The sequence below is a fragment of the Dermacentor albipictus genome, chromosome 1 (assembly GCF_038994185.2).
Source record: "Dermacentor albipictus isolate Rhodes 1998 colony chromosome 1, USDA_Dalb.pri_finalv2, whole genome shotgun sequence".
Lineage (NCBI taxonomy): Eukaryota > Metazoa > Arthropoda > Arachnida > Ixodida > Ixodidae > Dermacentor > Dermacentor albipictus.
This window is the reverse complement of record NC_091821.1, coordinates 35354771-35377008: the sequence shown is the minus strand read 5'-3', so window position 1 is coordinate 35377008 and position 22238 is coordinate 35354771. Positions and strand designations below refer to the sequence as shown.

General features: G+C 45.3%; 1 protein-coding gene across 1 annotated transcript in view; it reads right to left on the bottom strand.

Annotated features, from left to right (window-relative positions):
- The window catches only part of LOC135901052 (acyl-CoA Delta-9 desaturase-like), a 41937-nt gene extending 30403 nt beyond the window's left edge, over positions 1-11534 (bottom strand). Inside the window, exon 1 of the mRNA XM_065430698.1 lies at positions 11406-11534. Within this exon, the coding sequence (XP_065286770.1) occupies positions 11406-11414 (9 nt within the window). The 5' untranslated portion in view covers positions 11415-11534. The remainder of the gene's footprint in view (positions 1-11405) is intronic.
- Positions 11535-22238: the final 10704 nt, after the last annotated feature.

Sequence of the window (22238 nt, the reverse complement as noted above, 5' to 3'; positions counted from 1 at the left end):
ATACTTTTACGTTATAGGGCCCGTGGTCTCGAGGGCCGGACAATAAAGAATCATGTATATATGTATGAAAGACACACGCCGTGGTTGCTTAGTGGTTATGGTGTTGGGCTGCTAAGCAAGAGGTCACGTATCGTATACCAGCCACGGCGGGCGCATTTCGATGGGGGCGAAATGCGATGACATCTGTGTACTCAGATTTAGGTGCATATTAATTAACCCCATATTATCCAGAGTCCCCCACTACGGTGCGCCTCATAATCAGATCATGGTTCTGGCTAGCAAAACCCCATAATATTTAATGAGTGAAAGTAAATTTTAAGAAGGAGTAACGGTGCTGGGTGTTGCCTGAAACCTTTATTCGAACTAATCACAATATAATTTCCTATTTTAAATAGCTGCGTCAACCTCCTGAGCAGGGGCTGGAGGGGGCCCGGCGCAGGGTTTCTCGGGTGAGCAGGTTACTCCCTTCATTGCCCTCCATTCCCGCGTGCCACGGTATCCAGATCACATCAGTGGGCCGGTGCAGGTGTTTGTGGATTGCCTAACAGTAATCTTTGGGAAGTTGTCCGCTCTGAAGTACCCGGCAAGCGTTGGTCGAATCTATAAGTATGATTTATCTCTTCGCGGTGACTAGGGGCAGTTCAATTGCCTTGATGATGGCGGCAAGCTCAGCCCACTGTGGTTCCCTCTTTTTGATCGTTTGCGTGTGAGTGATCGTACGGCGGTGATCGGTAACGGCTATGGCTGCTGCGCTGTTGTTGATGGCAGCATGGGTATACAGGCAGGCGTGGATGTTGGCGTGTTGAATGTACTCGTTGTAGTACGTGATGCGCTGTGCGCTGCGTTCTTTGTTTCATTGGGGGTCCATGTGCCTTGGTATGGGGGCTATTGTGAGAAGTGCTCGGGCATTTTTGCCGAGCGGCGGAGCAGGCGGTGGGTTGTTGATGGGTTTGAAACCCAGCGTTTGAAGAATTCTTCTGCCTGATGTGGTGCTGTTCAATCTAATACCCTGCCCACGTTTGTGTGTGCTTATAAGCTTTTCTATAAGGTGTTATGGTTACCTGCCTTGTCTACGAGCTCCGTGCTTGTGCTGGTCGGCACTCCCATTGCTAGTATGGTGGCTTTGCTTACGAGGGTTCCTAGGTTGTTGTACTGCGCCTTTGTGAGTCTAATGTGTGGTGCGTGATAGCGGAGGCGAGACAAGAGTAAGGCGTCACGCAGCCGCAGCATGTCTGTCTCATGAAGCCCACGCTGGCGATTGGAAAATGCCCTTCGTCATGTTCAAGACCTGTTCACCCTGCTTTAGCAAGTGCTGAATAGTCGCGCAATCCCCTCCATTTCGCGGCACGTGTATGCCTATTGCTTTGATATTATGTCTTTGGGGAAGGTATTTTCCTTTGTTGTGTAGAGTGATGGGGGGTGGAGGGGGTCTCCAGCACGTGGTGGTGCCCAACAAGCAGCTGCGACTTTTCCGGGGAGCACTCCAGGCCAATGCTCGCAGCTGCCGCTTGGGCTACATCTAGCGCGCGCTGCGAGGTGTCCTTCATTTTCCCCCGAGGGCCTTTGTAGATCCATATGGTTAAGTCATCGGTGCACAGTGTGTAACGTATGTGTGGTATGGGAAGCAAAGCTCCGTGTGTGCGACACATTGCTAAGTTCAACAGTGTTGGTGAGAGCTCTGCTCCTTGCGAGATGCCCCTTTGCGGGAGTGTGTAGGTGTCAGATGTCACATCGCCAATGTTGAGAGTGTTTATGAACAATGATCATTGTGTACTAGATACCTTACTCTTTACGAAGACGAGCTACTTCAAGAGGTTATCTTTAGGCGAGCACAAACATTTCCAGATGGTACCCTAAGCTTGCAGGGTTGAGCAGGATAACCTGGTTTAAAAAAAAAAGGTAATCGTGACTTAGCCACTAATGAATTACTCGACAGTTCATCGAGACAAATGAAAGCCCTAAAAAGTAGGCCTTTCATCGCAGATTCTTAGACAAGGTTAAAAAACAACGTGTAGTAAGTGCTTATTTATTTGGGAGCTCCATATTTATATTATGAGTGCACTGTATGTTTGCGACATTGAACACATGGAGCATAAATGCCTTCTATAGTGCGTAGGAATCTCACAATATTTACAGAGAAGAGGAGATGAAAGAGAGAGAGAGAGAGAACAGGAAAGGCACGGAGGTCAACCAGACGAGCACCCGCTTTGCTACCCTACACTTGGGGTGGGCAAAGGGGAATTGAAAGAGTAAAAAAGGGAGAGAGTAAGCACTGAGTGCGTGTGGGAGGATGCACAGGGACACAAAAGAGGAGGTCAAATATGCGGCTATGACAACGTGCTACAACACCGGAACGAGGCACGAGGAGCATAAAACTTTGGTTTAGGCTATTTGGCTCATTCTTTGGATATCGACAGAGCAGCGTGAGAAAACGCGGACCAACATTGCGCCCGTCCTGCTCACGAGCGCCTCCTTCGTCCGTGTTTTTTTCGCTCTGCGCTATCTGTACACGAAGCACAATATGCATGAGGTCGGAAAGGAGTTTGGCATAATTACGAAGCCTTTATATGTTCGACTAAAAGCTATGGTGGCCTCTGAATACAACGTAAAATTTATGGTACTGTACTATTAGAATGGCACCAATCGCAACGGATACAAATTCGAGCATATTAAACACAAGAGGCCGGTTAAGAAAATAGGAACTGTCAGAATGACGCCAATATATAAATGGGTAATATGGTCACCAAAAAAATTCAGGAGGAAAGAAAATATTCCCATTTTTACATTGTTCAATTACGTATTTGCAATATTGCCATATGTAGAAATGGCGAAAGATGTGTCGACAGAAAAATTCCGCACAGAGCACTAAGCAGATTGTACTCTACTTGAATGCATGAAAATTGCGTCCCGTTGTCAATACGTATAGGACGGGGCAAAATGTGAGTGTTGGACCTGGTACTTGGGACTTTATGATTTCAGTGACATGTGGTGGCACGTTTAATGAGACAATAATACGCAATGAACTCAGGTCCTTGTGTGACAAATTAGCCATGTATGTCAACTTCCATTTTTCATTCTGAAGAAGGTTTGCTTACAAATTAGGCAGTATTAAAAACTGACATTTACCTGTGGGCAAATTGCTTTAAGTTACAGCACTGCTCGGAACTTAATAACTTCTAGAAACTGTTTAGATATTCTTCCTTGTACTTGTCCTTCAATATGTCGTTTGACTGCAGTTTAATTGCTTCTAATTGAAAAAAGAAACCTGGAAGGGAATCGACATCGCAACTAAATAGATTTAGGAAAATCTCTAGTTTTTCTTTCTTGGCATCAAGGCCACAGAATCCCTGACAAAATTGTGTGCGTAGATCAACTAGGATTCTTGTCATAAATAGGGACAGAAAATTTCGTATCAGCCTCCACCCTAATTGATGAGCAGCAGCGGGAATGCTTCCGCTTTAAATTTTTCAACGTTTGGGACCGGGATAGGTGGTAATCCCTGAGGAGAGGGGAAGCGCGAAATGGACTCAGGGATCAATGTCTGGTTTCCTGTACTCTGTGTCAATTTCGCGCTTCAACTAATACTCTTCGATTTTTACATCTGCTTCTGAAAAATGCTGCATTCTTGAGCAGAAGCCTTTTACAACCATGCACAGGTCCTGAATAAGGGTGCCTCTCCTTGGAGCTTCAGATTAAGCTTATTCGTACCGGCTGGTAAGTCCACGCAAAATGCCAATATCCAGAGCAACTCGTTACAGGATGGCAGTGGCTCGAGCCGGTTTCTTTTGTTCAAGGTACTCGTTCTTTCCTAAGGTTAAAGGGACGAGACAACACTTTTCCGCTGCTCAGCCACCGAACTGCCGTGTAATACATCAGGCCCTCAACTCAGATTCCGCCTGCTTCAGCAATTCACCGAACTGCGCGTGGTTGAGCCCATGCGACCTGATAACATTACCAGGTGAAACAAGAGGTTTCAGAACAAATGCCCTGTCCGCGTACTTCCTACAGAGGCTATGCTGGTGAATCATGCATTGAAAAACTTTGGCTTTGATAATCCATCAACTTTAGCAGCTTTGTTATTTGAATTACAAAACATTGAATGTGAAAATATCACCTTTAAAGAGTTACATGACCACTTCAGTATGTCTGTAGGCTATATATAGGGTGTCCCAGCTAATGTTAGTCAAGCTGTTTGAACGAAAAAAAAAAAACACTATGCAAGATATGATTTGAAGACCTGCGACCCGCGTTCGGTCGTCAGACACCGTAGGTCTCATAAATGTCTCTTGCACAGTGTTCTTTTTTTTCGTTGAACAACGTGGCTAAAGTTAGCTGCGACACACGGCATGTTCTTTCATGTTCTTACTGTATGTTTTATTCATTCCGAGTTCTGCCACTTCTTTGTGTGTTGAGATGGTACCGATGCGTATATGTCTTGCTCAAAAGACGTATCATATTTATATAAAGCATATTTAGTAGTTTCAATCATCTGTGCGTATTTTGTACGCGTATATCTCTGTGTTTGGAGCTGCCAATTCGGGACCCAGTGGCGCCTTGTCAGGCTGTGGATACGACTGCTTTTTCTGCCGGGCTGCAGAATCATGTACCTTTTACAGTGATGCGAATAAACATTATTATTATTATTATTATTATTATTATTATTATTATTATTATTATTATTATTATTATTATTATTATTGTTGTTGTTGTTGTTGTTGTTGTTGTTGTTGTTGTTGTTGTTCGCAGCATATCAAGTTTACATTAGTAGAACGGCATGACCCATGTAGTCTATATCTTACGTCCCAAAGCCCTCGTACACATTGGCTATGAGGTACAGCGTTAGTTTTTATCACACCGCAGTTTCTTTTCCATTAAGGTGCACCGACATCCCAGCAAGCGCCTACCTTTAAGAGACTGCAGCCGCGGGAGGGAGGGAGTCAGAGCCCCCGCTGGCGATGCCGAAGCTGACCTCCCCCCCTCCCCGTAAGCACACACCTAGAGTATCATTACCAGAGTTTTGTGACCCGCATCATTTGATGTATCTTTTGACTTGCCTCTACTTTTTCACTTATAATTTTATTGTGCCCGATAGCTTACTGCATCACTGTTGTGGCGGACGTGCATGACATTTAATTCATATATATATATATATATATATATATATATATATATATATATATATATATATATATATATATATATATATATATATATATATATATATATATGGTTTCGCTTTATTTTTGCAAATGCTGACAATAGGAGTACAAGCGCATTAGAAGCACTAGCGGCGGCTGCGTGATCCGTATTTCCTCGCTTCAACGTATTTTTTTTTTATTTCCACTGTCAATATCATGTACATAACAATATATTTAAATATATACACAGGACAAATTTTATTATATTTTTAAAAGAAGAGGAGGTAGTCAATTAACAAATATTTCTAAAGGTATGGATAGCCTATTCCTAGAGAAGGAATATGTTGCTGTATATTCACCTCACTCCAAATTGCTTTGCGTGTTTTTTTGACCCTGAAAAAAACCTGTAGACTTCAGTGACCCCTTCGGCAGTCTTTTATCAATGGCGTGTAAAGTGCACGTGAATGGTATGTGTCTCAGTATGGCTTCTCTTTCCAATGAGCAATGCTAACGACTCATGGAAAATAAAGCATTTCTAGTAATTTGCAACATTTATTAAGGAGGGAAATATCGTCAGTTGCATGCAGAGGTTATAAATATATACAGGGTGTCCCAATGAACTATCATGCACCACGATTTAAGAAAAAAAAGAGGAATGCGTAACTAGAAGAAAACCCTTTGCATATTGTTTCCAGTAGAGTGGAGTAGCCGCCAGTAACTTTTTTGTTACTGATATTTAATTAGGTAACTGTAAATAATTATCTAACTTGAGACTTACTATTATAACTATCAAAGTGTCAATGAGTCATTTGTAGGGACAGCTAAGGGACATCTAAATGCGGTATTTTAAGCGATGTACGAATTTCGTAGTAATCTTTTTCCGACTGATAAGTTAACCCCGCGAAATGTGGAGAGTAATGTCTGGCTTGTGCTTCGCGTCCTTTAGCTCTCGATTTCTTGCGCCCATTCTCCTCTAGTTATCAGACGATAAATATCGGCTTCTCTATAGGAAAAGCTGCAAACTTGATAGCACGGCCTCGCATAAATTAAGCTTCTCATTCTTTCACGATCTGCGAGGCGCGAGATGCATCAGTCTCTAGACGTGCCAGAGACAAAAGCGGTCGAGCCGAGAGTCACCATTTCCAATTTGGCTGGCGTCCCAAGGTTTTGAACAATATAACTCCGTCCAGGCGGACAACAGGGTGTCCAGCCTGCGCCTTCTACTTGTGAAAGTAACATTATCTCAACCCAGAGACGGCCATTGTTTCCCACAGTGAAAGCTGTCCGCGTTGCCGCTGCTTGCGCAATGGGAAGGGAGGCATTATAAGCGAATTAAAGCGGCACGGCCATGAGACGATGCAGACAGTTATTGCCAGCGTGCCGTTACCTTTCGCCTAGATGCTACCGTTTTCCTTTGTCCGTGCCTTTTATCCGTGATGACGAGATTAGCGGCCTCAAGAAGGCTAACGGTATGTCCCTGCTGTATTCGACCCTTCTCGGAAGGAAAGAAAGTGTAACTTTGTCGAGTCCACTTGAAATGTTCAGATTTATTTCGATAATTCGTGAGTCTCTTAACGTTCTTACAACTTTGAGAACAGCTTGCCGAAGGAATTCCTGCACGCACAACGCTTTGTTGAAGGCCTCCGTATAATAACTCTCAGAACAAATGATATTGCAGTTTTCCATCGCACGCTTGGAAAACAGGGGCAGCGATGAATGAACCTGCGCATCTGATGGCGGAACGTTTAAACGTTGTGCCAGGTGCTTCGAAAGCAACATTTTAGAGGAGCCCCACCTGCAATGTGAAGCAGAATGTAACAGCACGACTTGGGACGGTACAAAAACCGAAGAGCAGACAAAGTCAAGTACTGACACTCAGAGTTCAAAGTCAGCGCTTGCCTTTGTCTGTTCTCTAGCCTTCCGTTTTAGTTGTTTTCCTAAGTCATTACATTACATCCTATTGCATCCTGTTACATTATAGAGCATGGAGAACCAACAAACTCTATCTTTGACGCTACTTAGTCGTGCATATTTATTGTTCACAACAATATCGGCAGACGTTATTTTTAGATAGTGCATGAACCCTCGTCCGTAACATGACGTCTTGAGCATTACCTAAGTGGCCCATATAAACCTTGTTTTTTTTTCTTCGAATGTTGACGCCGGAGATCAAGTACACGGAATGCTGTTTCCTATGTTTCGTTTATTTCTTGTCGTTTATTTTTTACGTTTATTATTCTTTTAAGGCAAGGGATAGCCTTAGTTTCCGCGGTGTTTAGAAACAACAAAACAAGTCCTCGGCCGACTCTACTTGTTACAACATTATCCTCTCAGTCTCACCACTACTATACACTGAGATCCTATAGCAGAGACCTATTTTGTGCTTACAAGAAGACTTCCCAACAAACTTCCCATTAAACCCTCTCGAACAAAAGAACTTACAACAGCCTGTAAATATATAGAACTCTCCCGCTGGCACGAATTTTGCTGTAGAGTTAGAATGTTGAAAAGTTAATTTTACTGCTAAGTATAGGACACGTTCCTTATATCTGAAGACATCAGCTGCCACAGCGCGGACAAAAAGGTTGAAAAAGGACAAAAATTCGTGACGTCACATTGACGTACCAGCGCTAAGTTTATGGTTCGCAACGAGAAATCGAACTTTAACCTTCATTTTCTATTCTACTAACCAAATAAGGTATTGTCGCGAAATCATCGAAAATAGAGTTTTGAAAGAATACTTTTAGACACACTTTTTGAATATACGAAGAAACGTTTTTCACGGCACTGCTGCCGTGAAAATGCGAGCAAAATATTATGGCGAAAGTCTAAAGTGGCTCGTTGCAATGACTCATGCCTAAAAAGCGCGGCGTCTAGTCGAGTGGGACAAAAAATATAATCATCAGCAATGGCATATACCTCCATAGTCAAGCAAAAATGCTATGGCTCCTACCCCTTAAGCAAGCAAGAAAATGCAATGGTTCATGCACCCTTAAGACAGAGGCTACAAGCGCTCAGCAAACTGAAGCGAACAATTCAGTCATCGAAATCACCCATACGGCACACTGAACAGCATACGTATCAATAAACAGCAAGCTCAAAACAAGTATCCGAACGATCGATAAAGCATTGCATACCCCCCTCGGAAGTACGCTATGGCCGAGGATGCTCGCCAAGCGGGAAACGAGGTACGACGTGTGAAGGGACGGGAGCAAGGCGTTCGACCGCGAGTGCTGCTTTCCCCTCGATGCAACGTCAACTCGAAGAGAAACGTCGTTGGCGCGAGCCGCAGCTAAGCGTTGAAAACGTGCCGAAGACACCGAACTGCGAAAGCAGCAACGCGGCAATGCGAGATGGCAAAAAGAAAAAAGAATTATGTGGTTTTACGCGCCAAAACCATGGTCTGATTATGACGCACGCCGTAGTGGGGGACTCTGGAATGATTCGGACCACCTGAGGTTCTTTAACGTGCACTGAAGTCGAAGTGCACGGGAGTTTTCCCATTTCGCCCCCGTCGAAATGCGGCCGCCGGGGCTGGGATTCGATCCCGCCACCTCGTGCTTAGCAGCTCAACACCATAGCCACTAAGCATCCACGGTGGGTAAAGAGACGGCAACGTACAGAGGACAACGGACAACGCAGACAACGGCTTGCTACACGTTTGCTTCGCATGGCGACGCGTTATGTCTTGCAAGAAGTATGACCCCTCCGATCGTATAACTTAATGCATTACCAAGCGTGCCCAGCAGGCTCTCGTCTTCATGTGTTACAGGAGTGTAACATGCTGCTGAACTTTATTATAAAAAGAAAAAAAAACGAAAGGAGGTAGAGTGATCAGCGGGAAAAATAAAGGAATGGGATTTCCTAGTCAAAGTCGCATTTTAAGAAAACTTATGTGGCTCACTAGATGACTGCAGGCATTTGTAGCGCACACGAAACCCACAATCAAAGTAACGAGTAAGATCAGCCTGTCCTCGCTCCTGCGAGCGCGTGACCACAAGACTTAGGTGGGGGGTAAGTCTCATGCAGACAACAAAGCGCCAATGCACACGCAGCGCGTGTTACTTGATACTTCTATTTCGATGACTTAGCAAATGAACAACCGTAGAACGATTTCGGTCTGCATTATACCTGTTCATAGTTTATCTTCTGACTCAGTCTGCAGTTACTGCATTGCCCATTTCCCTCTAGAGTATAGGTTCAGGGTTTACATTGCTGTCAGTTGGCTATAAGGAGCATATAGGCACCATCCTACATGCTCTCAGTGTTTATAGATATTCCCATGGAAGCTAAAAGAAAAATGTTCCTAACTGTGCCTGTGCAGCCCATTAAGAATTTCAAACTAAATAGCTGTTGACACTTCTGAATAATGGGAAAGCACTTGTATCATAATCATGACACCAAACGAGTGCAACGCTTTCTTATTTTGCGTTACTAGCAAGCTCAAGATAGAAGCCATGGCCATTCGCCTGCTCTATTGCAGCTTCAACTTTCCATGGGCTAACAGGTGTCAGCTCATGAGAAGCTGATGAGCGTGCAGCTTGAGGAATGAAGTCTTGAAGTCTCAAAATTATTTTTCCTTAAGGGAGCATAAATTCTGAACGTGAACGACCAGTGTTTCTAGCGACAGCGAATCGGACAGAGGCACTGAAAACCTTTTTTTTTTTTTCAGAATGTCCAATCACTTATATTACAAACCGGTATGTTGTCAAGAAGGGGTACTCTGCAAGCGTTACAAACGCTGTTACGCTGTCTTTTGCGGCTGACTATTTTTAAAAAATTTTCCTGTACTCTTCCCTTTTTTTGCCAGATGCCTTCGAAGAATGCATTATGGACGGTCGACGGAAATCGCCATATTCTCTGTAAGAAAGCACAGACTTCGAAGGAAGTAGTGTACGAATCGGAATGCATGTGCCCGTGCATAATTTGTGTACTTAGCCTTCACTTTTCCCGCCTTCCAAAGTATGCAGAATATTTTCTGGAGTCACACTACTACGCTTCGGAAAGAAGTATAGTCAAGACACTCGGCGTTATTGTAGATCATAACCTGTCAGCGCCAGAAAACGTCTGCCTACGCCGTTCGCGGAGTGCCTTTGCATTCCGGATAATTGCTTCGGGGTCATCCACTCGCTGATTCTATTCCAGCATTTATAAACTATTTCCATGCATCTTCGACTGAACTCACCGATGAGTCGGAAGCGAGTGATCTACATCACTGCTTCTGTCAAACCAGGATTTTCGAAATTAGGAGTCTTAGCACTAGTGAATATCACAGTGTGCCACTACTGGAGGAGTGCCGAAACAGCACCAAATTTCAAGAATTTAATTGTCATCATACTCATAAATTTTGGACACTATCCATGCATCCATCTGTTGAACTTCACCGCAGTACACTAGCGTAACTTAATCAGGGGCCTTATTAAACGTGATAACTAAAAGACAATATTTTAGAAGGCCACCCGAATTTTTACAACGTTAACTTAGCAACGTCGAGAGCATACACCCCTTTATTAACATGTGCATTTACGGCGCTGAGTCGGTAACATCTTCTCTGCGTTATAGCATTGTTTTGGTCAGTATTAAAACGCTGCTATAAAGCAATAAGAAAGTTGCAAAGAAATTCCGTAAATACGCAAGTTATTAGAAGAACGTACCCTCTAGAAGTTGCTAATTTAAAGTTGTTGGAAATTCGGGTGGCATTCTAAAACAGCATTTTTTTTAATGCTGCGCATTGAGTTACGCTCGTGCATAATGGGGAAGTTCAATATATAACCGAATGGCTAATGTCTAAAATTCCTGGACATTACTCATTTACAGGTACGCGAAGCACGCATATGTTTTGGGTAGCTGTCCTCTGACAGTTGTCGATCGCTTTCGGGAGAGGAGTTACGGTGCTTTTGCTAAATGAGATGGAATCAATGTGTCTTGTGGGCTGCACGTGAAACTACGGGTACTCGGACTGTTGTTTCAATAACCATGTCGTAGACTCGGGTAAACCACCCTGTTCAAACTACTCTGCCCGTCTAAAGCAGCGCTTATCCAAAGTAGCGGAAGTTCTTGGCTGTTATCTAGTGTCAGAACAGTGCCCGCATCCACACCAAGCAATTTTCTAAAATGAAAAAAGAAGACAGAAAAGAAGAAAGAAAGACTTGCTCAAGATTTGAAATTCAAGACTTCCCACCGAGACATTGAATTTTCTTCCTTTCTTGACGGCCGTCGAATTTCGCACGCCGCTTCGTAAGTACTGGGGCACGCTACAGATCTTACCGTTGTCATGGTGAAAAGGCGACGTCGGGTGTAAAACTCCTGACACGGAGTGGTGGCCTGCAGTGCTGCACGTGCGAACTCCGTTCGTGGCTCTGTGCGCGACGGTCGCGAAATGTGGCTACCGGAGGTGCGAGCACGATACGTTATAACGTTTCTCGCGTTAGTCACCTCTCTCGCCCTTTCCGCCACTTTTCGACCCGCTCCGCCGTTCATGAGGCGGCGGTACGCTCTTCATTGTCTTAGCATGCCGTGACGTAGGCGGGTGAAATCAACCATTGTTTTACAGTGGCATACATCGCAGGCTAGTGCCACCGCACTCGGCTTCGTTGCTTTCTTTCTCATTTCTTTCTCTCCACTTCTTTTTTTTTTGTCATTAGTTTTGATTGAAGGTACCAAATGTGGTTTATTATCAGAGTTATTCCCTCCTTTTCCTCAATGTTCGCTTTTTGTTCTTTTCTGGAAAACTACTTACGAACGCCGAAATGCGAAAAGTTTAAAAAAAGAATGAACAATGAAATCGGTGTCATTTGCCTGCTGTGGTTACGTGCTTGTTGTCGCCAGGTTTTTCCGCGTTGAAAGCTGCGCTCGAACGCGCGCGTTTCGTGTGTGTGCATGCATCCATCAGCCTAGCTCGAAGCACGCCGCTCAGTGTGCGTGCGTGCGCGCGTGCGTGCGTGTGTCAGACAAAGTGAGGACGGCGCTCTTTTCTCTATCTGGCTGCCTTACTATGCCACCCTATAAAGGGCACAATAATGCGCTTTAATTAACACTTTAAAGAAGTAAGCACCTTCAGAGGGGCGCATCACCGCACAAACATGGCCTCCTTATCAAAGGAAAAAAATGCTGCACTTTATCGCAGAAACCCAGCCGCTAGAGAAAGCTGGAGACCTCATAAGTGGCACTTGTGGGTCACGGTGACTCTGTACATCAGAGTGCGAATGAACACGGCAAGTTGAGGAAGATAGCGAACAAACACAAAGAGTGAAGTTTTGCTTTCCTCATAAATATGCGTTGCGCGTTGAGCAATATGTCCGTCTTTCGAGCTGCTTATCACTAGCTTCGCTGACAACATAGTCCTTCCCGCTCTCCAAACACTGCGGCATGGTCTTCGGTCATTATACGCAACGCACTCTGTCATCAACGTCTCCTGGAACAGCGCCATTTCCTTGAAAGTGTAGAACAACATTACTAGAGGTGTGGATAGAAAATTGAGAGCGAATGCCATTGTTTCCCCATGACATGGGAGTGGCTTGCGCGTTCCTCAAAATTCTTGCCCGAGTTCACAATGCACCTGACGAAATTTTTCCTGATCTGACTCGGAAGCAATGTGATCAGGCAGATTGTTCCACAGGCGAATGGCAGTAGGGAGTGCGGAAAAGTTAAAATCCTGTGTCGTACCGTATATGCGCGCAAAACTCAAGTGGTTATTTAATCGGCGAGACGTATTTGAGGCGATCTGGATATGAAGTGTGGATTGTGGGGCATTATAAACATATTTGTGAAACAAGGATAACAGAGCGATATTGCGGCGAAGAACTAAAGGCTGGAGGGAATGATCGAGTTACATTTGCGTTACTCTGAAGTGGTGGCTACAATTACGTGAGATGAAACGGGCAGCTCGGTTCTGGACTGATTCAAGTATGTCGATTAAGTAGGTAGGATGTGGGGACCAAATGGATGATGCATACTCGAGCTGTGGACGAACAAATGTCTAATAAGCCAATTTGCGGATTTTGGAAGGTGAATTACCCAGATTAAGCCGTAGGTAACCTAATGTCCTTGAAGCTTTTGCGCGAATGGCTCCAATGTGGTCCAGAGGTTTTCGGTTAGGTGAACACCCGAATATTTATATGATACTGTATGCAACAATTCCTTATTATTTACGTTGTAAAAACATGTGAGTTGTCATGCTTACGACTAAAAGAAATAACCTGACATTTTGATACATTTAAAGCCATTAACCAGGTGTTACACCAATTATGAATTAGGCTAAGATCATTTTTATGGGCCAGGTGGTCGTCAGTACTGTTAATTGATCTGTAAATAATGCAGTCGTCCGCGAAAATACGCAAGCGAGAAGACACATTGAGTGGCAAATCATTTATGTAAATTAGGAGGAGTAAAGGGCCCAGAACGCTGCCCTGAGGCACACCAGAAGTAACGTAAGAAGGAGATGAAGCAATATTGTTGACTACTGTGAACTGTTGATGATTCGAAAGAAAATTACGAAGCCATGTTAGAGTAAAGGAGTCTATTCGAAGTACAGTTAATTTTGCAATAAGGCGACAATGGGCTACACGATCAAATGCTTTGGAAAAGTCAAGGAAGATGCAATCGGTCTGCTGGATATTGTTCATGTTAAGGTGCAGGTCAGTCGAGAATTCGAGTAACTGTGTCTCACATGATAATCCTTTCCTGAAACCATGTTGATGGAGGAGGAGGAAAGAACTTTATTGTGTGCCCTGCGAGTTGGTGGGGAGGGCCAAAGGCCCCGCCTAGGTGACGGCCAGGAGTTCTTGGGTCCTGGCGGCATCCTCGGCCCGCTGGACGGCCCATAATTGATCTTCGAGGGCGGGGCTGAGCAGCGCGGCTTCTCAGCGCGTGCGAAGGCTGCTGCTAGAGGCCGCGTTTTCTTTATTGTTATTTAGCCCTCTGCATTCCCATAATATATGCTCCAGGGTGGCTCTGGATTCACATGTTTTGCATTTGTCCGTAGGGTATACATCCGGATATATGATGTGCGAGAGCGCAGGATTCGGATACGTCCTAGTTTGTAACTGCCGCCACGCGACAGACTGCTTTTTTGTCAATTTTGCGTGAGGTCGCGGGAATATGCACCTCTGTAACCTATAATGTTTCGTAATGTCATTATATGTTGTCATTCTGTCCTCCCACTCCCACTCATTTACCGCACCGTCACGTCCGGAGGGTGTCGAGGCGTCACTTGCGACTGCGGCTCGGTCCGTAAGCCCTCGAGCCGCATCATGTGCCGCCTCGTTGTTGCCGTCCTCCGCGAGGGTGTGAGCGGGTGTCCAGGTGATGTATATCTTTCTTTTGTAATTTTGCCCTCCTGCAAGAAGAATTCGTAGTGCCTCCGGGGAGATTCGGCCGTTGGCAAAGTTTCTTATTGCCGTCTGAGAGTCGCTGACTATCACGGTTGCGTTAGTCTGAGCTGCTGCGAGCGCTATGGCTACTTCTTCAGCTATCTCGTTACTTGTGGTGCGTATCGTCGCGCATGTCTTGCACCGTTTATCCCTATCGATTACGGCTGCCGTAAATCCCCGTCTGCGACTGTATCGAGCCGCGTCTACGAACACTGCGTCCTTGTCGCTGCCGAATTTCTTCTGTATTTGCATCGCTCTGTTCTTTCTTCTGTCCTCATTGTGTTCTGGGTGCATGTTTTTTGGTAAGGGAGGTATTACCAATCTTTCCTTTGTATCTCTCGGGATGTCCACCTTGACACCATGCTGTGTGTGGTAACCTATGTCTAATCTCTCTAGGATGTGTCTCTAGAGAGGCGTTCATATTGTGCCGTACATTGCGCTTCAATGAGCTCGTCTATAGTGTTGTGTAGGCCTAATTGCAGCAACTTGTCCGTGCTGGTGCTGATCGGTAGTCCTATATGGCTATAGTCGGATACAACTTTAGAAAAAAGGGGGCGTGTACTCCTCCGACGCGGATGTACACGAACAGCCACCAATGGGCGCGCACTCTGGACTGACGTCATGCGCCAGACGGCCGGTGACCCCGCCGTCGGAGAAGATGGCCGCCCGGGCTTCGAACTGGGCGAAGTCGCGTCAGCTGTGCGCGTCGACGCCTCGTCACAGTGAATTCCCAAACTGTTTGTGATTGTCTATCATGCCGGAAATATTACTGCGAGTTTACGACGCCTCATTTGTGCCGCGTGCGTTTATTCCAAGCCATGATCCGGCGAAGAAACATTGAAGCGAGCATCGCTGACGCTGCACTACGCCTTGCCTGAAAACAGGATCCCACGGCGACCGCTGCAAACACATATCCTGCTTGTTTGTTCCATGTCTGTTTTTTTTTTCCGCTCCCGAGAGAAGTTACGACGAGAAAAGTTTGCCAAAGTCTGGTGCCTACTGTCAGCGGTGGGTGTGTTCCTGTACTGTGCCGCTGCGTTTCTCGTCGGACGGGGTGAAGTGATGGAGCAAAACCATGCTCAGGAGAAATGAGAAAAGCGTGCGCGCATGAAACAAACCTACGAGCGTCTCAACAGAAAATATTTGCAAAAGAAGCCTCCAACGCAAATATTTGTCGCCGTCAACTTAGCGTGAACGATCGTTTTCAGTAGTGAGATGGCCGAGCATCTAATGGCCGTGCTCGTGCGTTGTGTGGCACCGTCGATTGATTGCTTTCCACCAGTGCTCACCGTGCGCGCAAGCTGCAGAATGCGTGGTGTGGCACAGTCATGCATAAGTTGTGTTGCCAGCGCTCGACATGGTTTCCCACAACATAGCTTCGCGCTGTTTTTCAATTATTGTGTTATGTTGCAATTAAAAATTCCCAAGACAGTGTTAAGAGAACGGTTGAAAAAAAAAAAAACATACGAGAAGGTAGGCACAGCAGCTTGTGAACCCGCTCCTATAATACCTCTACCCAGGTCTGTTTGTAAATGTGTGTATGTTTTCTTGCGTTTGTGATTTCTTTTTATTTCGCACATTTCTTTATATTTGAGTTTTTCTTAGTTTTCGCGTTTGTGTGCCTGATTCCATGCATGTTTGCGCATACTCTTATTTCTGTCCTTTTATTTTATATTAGCATTTGTTTTTGCTAGTTTTCTTTCAGCAACGTCTTTACACATTTTCATTAACGAATCTCATTCAAAGCACTAACTCCTGTACACTGCAGGGCTGGCCTCTTCCATCTCATTAAAACCTTTCTCACTGGTCTACCTCGTCTTCTCAATCAGCCTACTTGCTGTGTTTTCTGTCCTTCCTTCTTGTGTTGTTGCTTCAATGTAATTAACCAACTTGCTCAAAACAAATTTTGATCGCCTATGAAAACAGAAAGCTTTAGAGATACATTTTCGTAAAAGCGTCATGTGGGTTGCACAGCAACTTTGCCTCTTACCTTTGTTCATGTTTATGCATCAGTACATGTGGCAGCTCGCCAGAAGTGCACATGAAAGGCTGCATATTGCAAAGCAACATCGTTCTATGCTGTTGCATTTTCATGCATTCAGTCTTAGTAAACAGACGGTTTCGCTGCCCATCACATATGATGGTAAAAGTTTTCAACACGAATAACATTGTGCAGTGGGGAATCATTTCCTGTGTGACGCTTTCGTCGTTGCAAAGGCATTTTTCTGTGAATGGAGCCCAGCGAAGCAGTGCACTGAGAGCTTTTGCAACTATCACCATTCATTACTTCACAAATGTCATTGTCTGAACCTGGCTGTCCATCAGTATGCCGATGGCTTGTGAATTAAATAATTGCCTCAATAAAACACATTCAACTTCACTCAGCATATTTCAGTACTAACAATGCTAGCAGAGCTATTCAGGGTGAATAATTGTGCTTACATTGGTGTTACTTGCCCGGTCAGATAAACAAATACAACAATGGCTGTGGCATGACTGTGATTTGATGTGCAGACTGCAAACAGTGCCATTCAAGTGTGCCCTCGACTACTGCTATTAATAGTTACCCGAATGAGTATGTTGGGCCTCACTAAGCTAATGATGCTTGGTAATTGTTGTCTTATTCGCATTACTTGCCTGGGTCAGATAACCAGGTTAAACAATGCCACCACATGAACGGGCTTTTTCATGCAAGCTGCCAACAGTGGCTGTCATTTTCGTATTGATTGCTGCCACTTCACCAACAGTGGCGACGACATGACTGCGCTTTGACGTGCAGACTGCTAATGGTGCCTTCCAAGTGTGCCCTCGACTACTGCTATTAATAGTTACCCGAATGAGTATGTTGGGCCTCACTAAGCTAATGATGCTTGGTAATTGTTGTCTTATTCGCATTACTTGCCTGGGTCAGATAACCAGGTTAAACAATGCCACCACATGAACGTGCTTTTTCATGCAAGCTACCAACAGTGGCTGTCATTTTCGTATCGATTGCTGCCACTTCACCAACAGTGGCGACGACATGACTGCGCTTTGACGTGCAGACTGCTAATGGTGCCTTCCAAGTGTGCCCTCGACTACTGCTATTAATAGTTACCCGAATGAGTATGTTGGGCCTCACTAAGCTAATGATGCTTGGTAATTGTTGTCTTATTCGCATTACTTGCCTGGGTCAGATAACCAGGTTAAACAATGCCACCACATGAACGTGCTTTTTCATGCAAGCTACCAACAGTGGCTGTCATTTTCGTATCGATTGCTGCCACTTCACCAACAGTGGCGACGACATGACTGCGCTTTGACGTGCAGACTGCTAATGGTGCCTTCCAAGTGTGCCCTCGACTACTGCTATTAATAGTTACCCGAATGAGTATGTTGGGCCTCACTAAGCTAATGATGCTTGGTAATTGTTGTCTTATTCGCATTACTTGCCTGGGTCAGATAACCAGGTTAAACAATGCCACCACATGAACGGGCTTTTTCATGCAAGCTACCAACAGTGGCTGTCATTTTCGTATCGATTGCTGCCACTTCACCAACAGTGGCGACGACATGACTGCGCTTTGACGTGCAGACTGCTAATGGTGCCTTCCAAGTGTGCCCTCGACTACTGCTATTAATAGTTACCCGAATGAGTATGTTGGGCCTCACTAAGCTAATGATGCTTGGTAATTGTTGTCTTATTCGCATTACTTGCCTGGGTCAGATAACCAGGTTAAACAATGCCACCACATGAACGTGCTTTTTCATGCAAGCTACCAACAGTGGCTGTCATTTTCGTATCGATTGCTGCCACTTCACCAACAGTGGCGACGACATGACTGCGCTTTGACGTGCAGACTGCTAATGGTGCCTTCCAAGTGTGCCCTCGACTACTGCTATTAATAGTTACCCGAATGAGTATGTTGGGCCTCACTAAGCTAATGATGCTTGGTAATTGTTGTCTTATTCGCATTACTTGCCTGGGTCAGATAACCAGGTTAAACAATGCCACCACATGAACGTGCTTTTTCATGCAAGCTACCAACAGTGGCTGTCATTTTCGTATCGATTGCTGCCACTTCACCAACAGTGGCGACGACATGACTGCGCTTTGACGTGCAGACTGCTAATGGTGCCTTCCAAGTGTGCCCTCGACTACTGCTATTAATAGTTACCCGAATGAGCATGTTGGGCCTCACTAAGCTAATGATGCTTGGTAATTGTTGTCTTATTCGCATTACTTGCCTGGGTCAGATAACCAGGTTAAACAATGCCACCACATGAACGTGCTTTTTCATGCAAGCTGCCAACAGTGGCTGTCATTTTCGCGTTGATTGCTGCCGCTTCACCAACAGTGGTGACAGCATGACTGCGCTTTGACGTGCAGACTGCTAATGGTGCGTTTCAAGTGTGCCCTCGACTACACTCTAAGAAAAGCTTACACCCTTTGGAGTGCCCCTTCTGCCACACAACAATAATCGTCATCTGCTTTAATGCGTTTCCTTTCTTTAACGCTGCGAGCCCGGTACTTTCCAGTAACGAACGGCATGCGCGTTATCAGCATGATAGCATTCCTGACAGGAAAGTAGCGGGCGCGGCATTTTCAAGAAAGGAAACGCATCAAGGCAGATAACAATTATCATTGTGTGGCAGAAGGGGCACTCCGAAGGGTGTAAACTTTTCTTAGAGTGTACTACTATGAATGTCTACCTGAATGAGTATTTGGGGCCGCACTAAGCTAATGATGCTTGATAATTGTTGTCTTCGCATTACTTGCCTGGGCCAGATAACTAAAATAAACAATGCAAACACATGAATGTGCTTTCGAGTGCAGGCTGCTAAGAGTGGCTGTCAATTTCACGATGACTACTGCTTTTTCCTGTGAAGCTGGATAATGGCTGCCCGAACGAGCATTTTGGGCCCCACATATTTATTCAGGGTTAATAATTGTATTTGCATTCAGATTTTCCAGCATTTCAGCACGATCTGTGCAGCACATTGCTTTTTCAGAATTGAGCTTCTGTTAAAAGGAATGTGTCACCAAATGAACTGCTTATTTATTTGAGAGGTTACGGGAGAACGCTTGGCTGCTGCGAACCCACCGGCGAAATTTGGGTAGCCCTAATAAGGGCTGTTCTTTCATTAATAAGAAGCTGTTATTCTTCACTGAGTGGCTCAATGCCGGACAGCTCGCAGTCGGAGTCGCTTTCTTCACTGTCATCTTCACCCAGCTGGATGATGATGGGTTGAATATGGTCACTCCCAGATGTATCAAGCCTGAACTTTGCCTCCAGATCCATCACGTGGTGAATGTTCTTCTTCCAGTCTTCCGCCGTTACACGCTTTATTTTTTCCCTCAAGACGTCTTCGACCGTAGACAGCTTGAAATCTCTGTTGTCCGCAGCGATGCCATTTTTCACCTTTGCCCACACAAGCTCAATGGGATTAAATTCGCAGTGGTATGGTGGGAGCCTGAGTACAATGCAACCGGCCTTTGCAGCTGCATTGTCTACGATGTAGCTCAGAAAGCGTGGCTTTACAGATGCTACCAACTCAAGCAGCTGCTTTTTAACCATCCTTTCGCTGTAGGTGATGTTTTTGCTTTTGAGCCACTCCTGTATTTTTTCCTTCTTCCAAGCTGTCGTCGGTAATTTCTCTTCTCGCCGGGAATGATAAGGTGCATTGTCCAAAACAATGACGCTACCAGCAGGCAACTTCTGCAGAACGTTGTTGAACCATCCCTCGAAGCGATTGCCGTCCATTTCTTCGTGGTAGTCGCCCGTTTTTTGGCCTCGGAATATATTTAAGCACCCGTCGACGAAGCCATCCTCGCTGCCGATGTGCGTCACAATCAGGCGCTGGCCTTTCCCAGAAGGTTGTTTCAAACCCGTCGACAGACCATTTGCTCGCGCATATAGGCGTCCGCGCTTCTGCACCACGGTGTCTGTCCACACGATCGACCGAGTGTGTCCCGCCGTCACCCATGTCTCGTCCAGGAAAAAGATCTTTCGGCCTTCCGCCCGGTAGCGTTCCACGTCACGAAGGTAGCGATTCCGCCATTCAGCTATGTCATCGCGGTCGATAAGCAGCGAATTGCGGCTCCTCTTCTCGTGCTTGAATCCGATCTCGACAAGCAGACGACGCACAGTACACCACTTCAGTGATGAGAGATTCATACGCTTCGCGAACTCGTTCTTTATCTTCTCGACTGTCGGTATCTCGTTGCGGCGAAAGAAATCGTGCACACATGACCTCAGCGCGCACAACGTGAAGCTGTCGTACTTCGTGCTGCGTCTTCTTTGCTCCGCATTTCGTGGGCGCTTTCGCGAGGGCGTCGACAGTTTGCCACCCGAAATATGCGATGCTTTGTCCTCCCTCCTCACCTTGTACACGGTGCTTTCGCTGACACCGAGCATCTCGGCGACAAACTTGGTCGTGGCCTCCACGCTGTCTTCAGGCTCCCTGTTACGCCAATACGTGTAGCAATGGAGGATCATATTGCGTGAATCGCTGTTCAGAATGTGGCCACTCTTGTTCTTGTCGAGGTTCTTTGGTGGTGTGGACATCGAGGCTACACAAGGCTCGTTTGGCAACAAAGAATCGCATTCCGATGTCACCTCGTTGGGCTCCATGTCGGAAAGTTCGCACGGAATGCCTTGCGCGAACTGGCGAGATTTCAGGCTCGCAAAAAAAAAAGAGAAAAAAAAACAAGGTAAAAAATTTGTGAAACACAAAAACAAAAAAATATAAATTTTATGCTATTTAACACCATTAGTGTTTATTTATTACGATAAATGAAGCATTTTCGTACCTTTCCTGCCTCGAGTATTCACGCCCCAGGTTTGTAATGGTTGCGATAAATGCATTGTTTTATATAAGTACTTGTCCAATAGCAACTGATTCACTTTAAGCTAGGAAAAAGAGTAGTAAATGTGCCGTGTACATGTAAACAAACGCAAAATCCATGCAGAGCTGTTCTTTCTACTTTTGTCACTTGCAATGAAGCGAAAGAGCAGACGACAGGAAGCATTGTGGAAGGCACGGGGTTATTTTTTTGTCGTGATCCGGCATGTGCTGTAGCACATGAGAGCTCTACTAAACCAGCCATCAAAATACTAAAGTCTTTGTTTATACCGAGCATTGCGCGTTTCAGAAGCACGATTTCTTTAGCGGGACTATTTTAGTCGCGGAGGCAATCGGCTGTCGCGCTTCGGTCGTCTGGGCGGGGCCTCCCCTTTTTTCTTAAGTTGTATCCGACTATAGTTTGTATATTTTCCGAATGAGGCATTCTAGTTTGATCTTTTCCGCGACCTGCCATTTTAAGTACGGCGCTACGTACACTATTCTACTTATTACGAAGGCCTGTATTAACCTGATCGTGTTTTCCTCTTTCATCCCGCTATGTTTATTTGTTATCCTTCTGATTAGCCTCATGATTTGCGCTACAGTTCCCTCCAATCTTCTGAGGGTTTCTCCGTTGTTGCCCTTGGCTTCAATGAGGAGCCCCAATACCCTGATCCTATCGACCTTGGGTATGGGTTTCCCAACGGCCGTCTTTAACTGTATCTCCTCTCTATGGGTGAGCTCTTCCCTGTAGTTGCCTGGTTTGCGACCTCTGCGAGTCGGTCTGTACAGTAACAGCTCCGATTTCTCTGCCGAGCATGTTAGCCCTGTCCCCTCTAGATATTTTTCGATTGTTTCGACCGCTGTTTGAAGCGTTTGTTCTATCTGCCCGTCACTTCCGTTT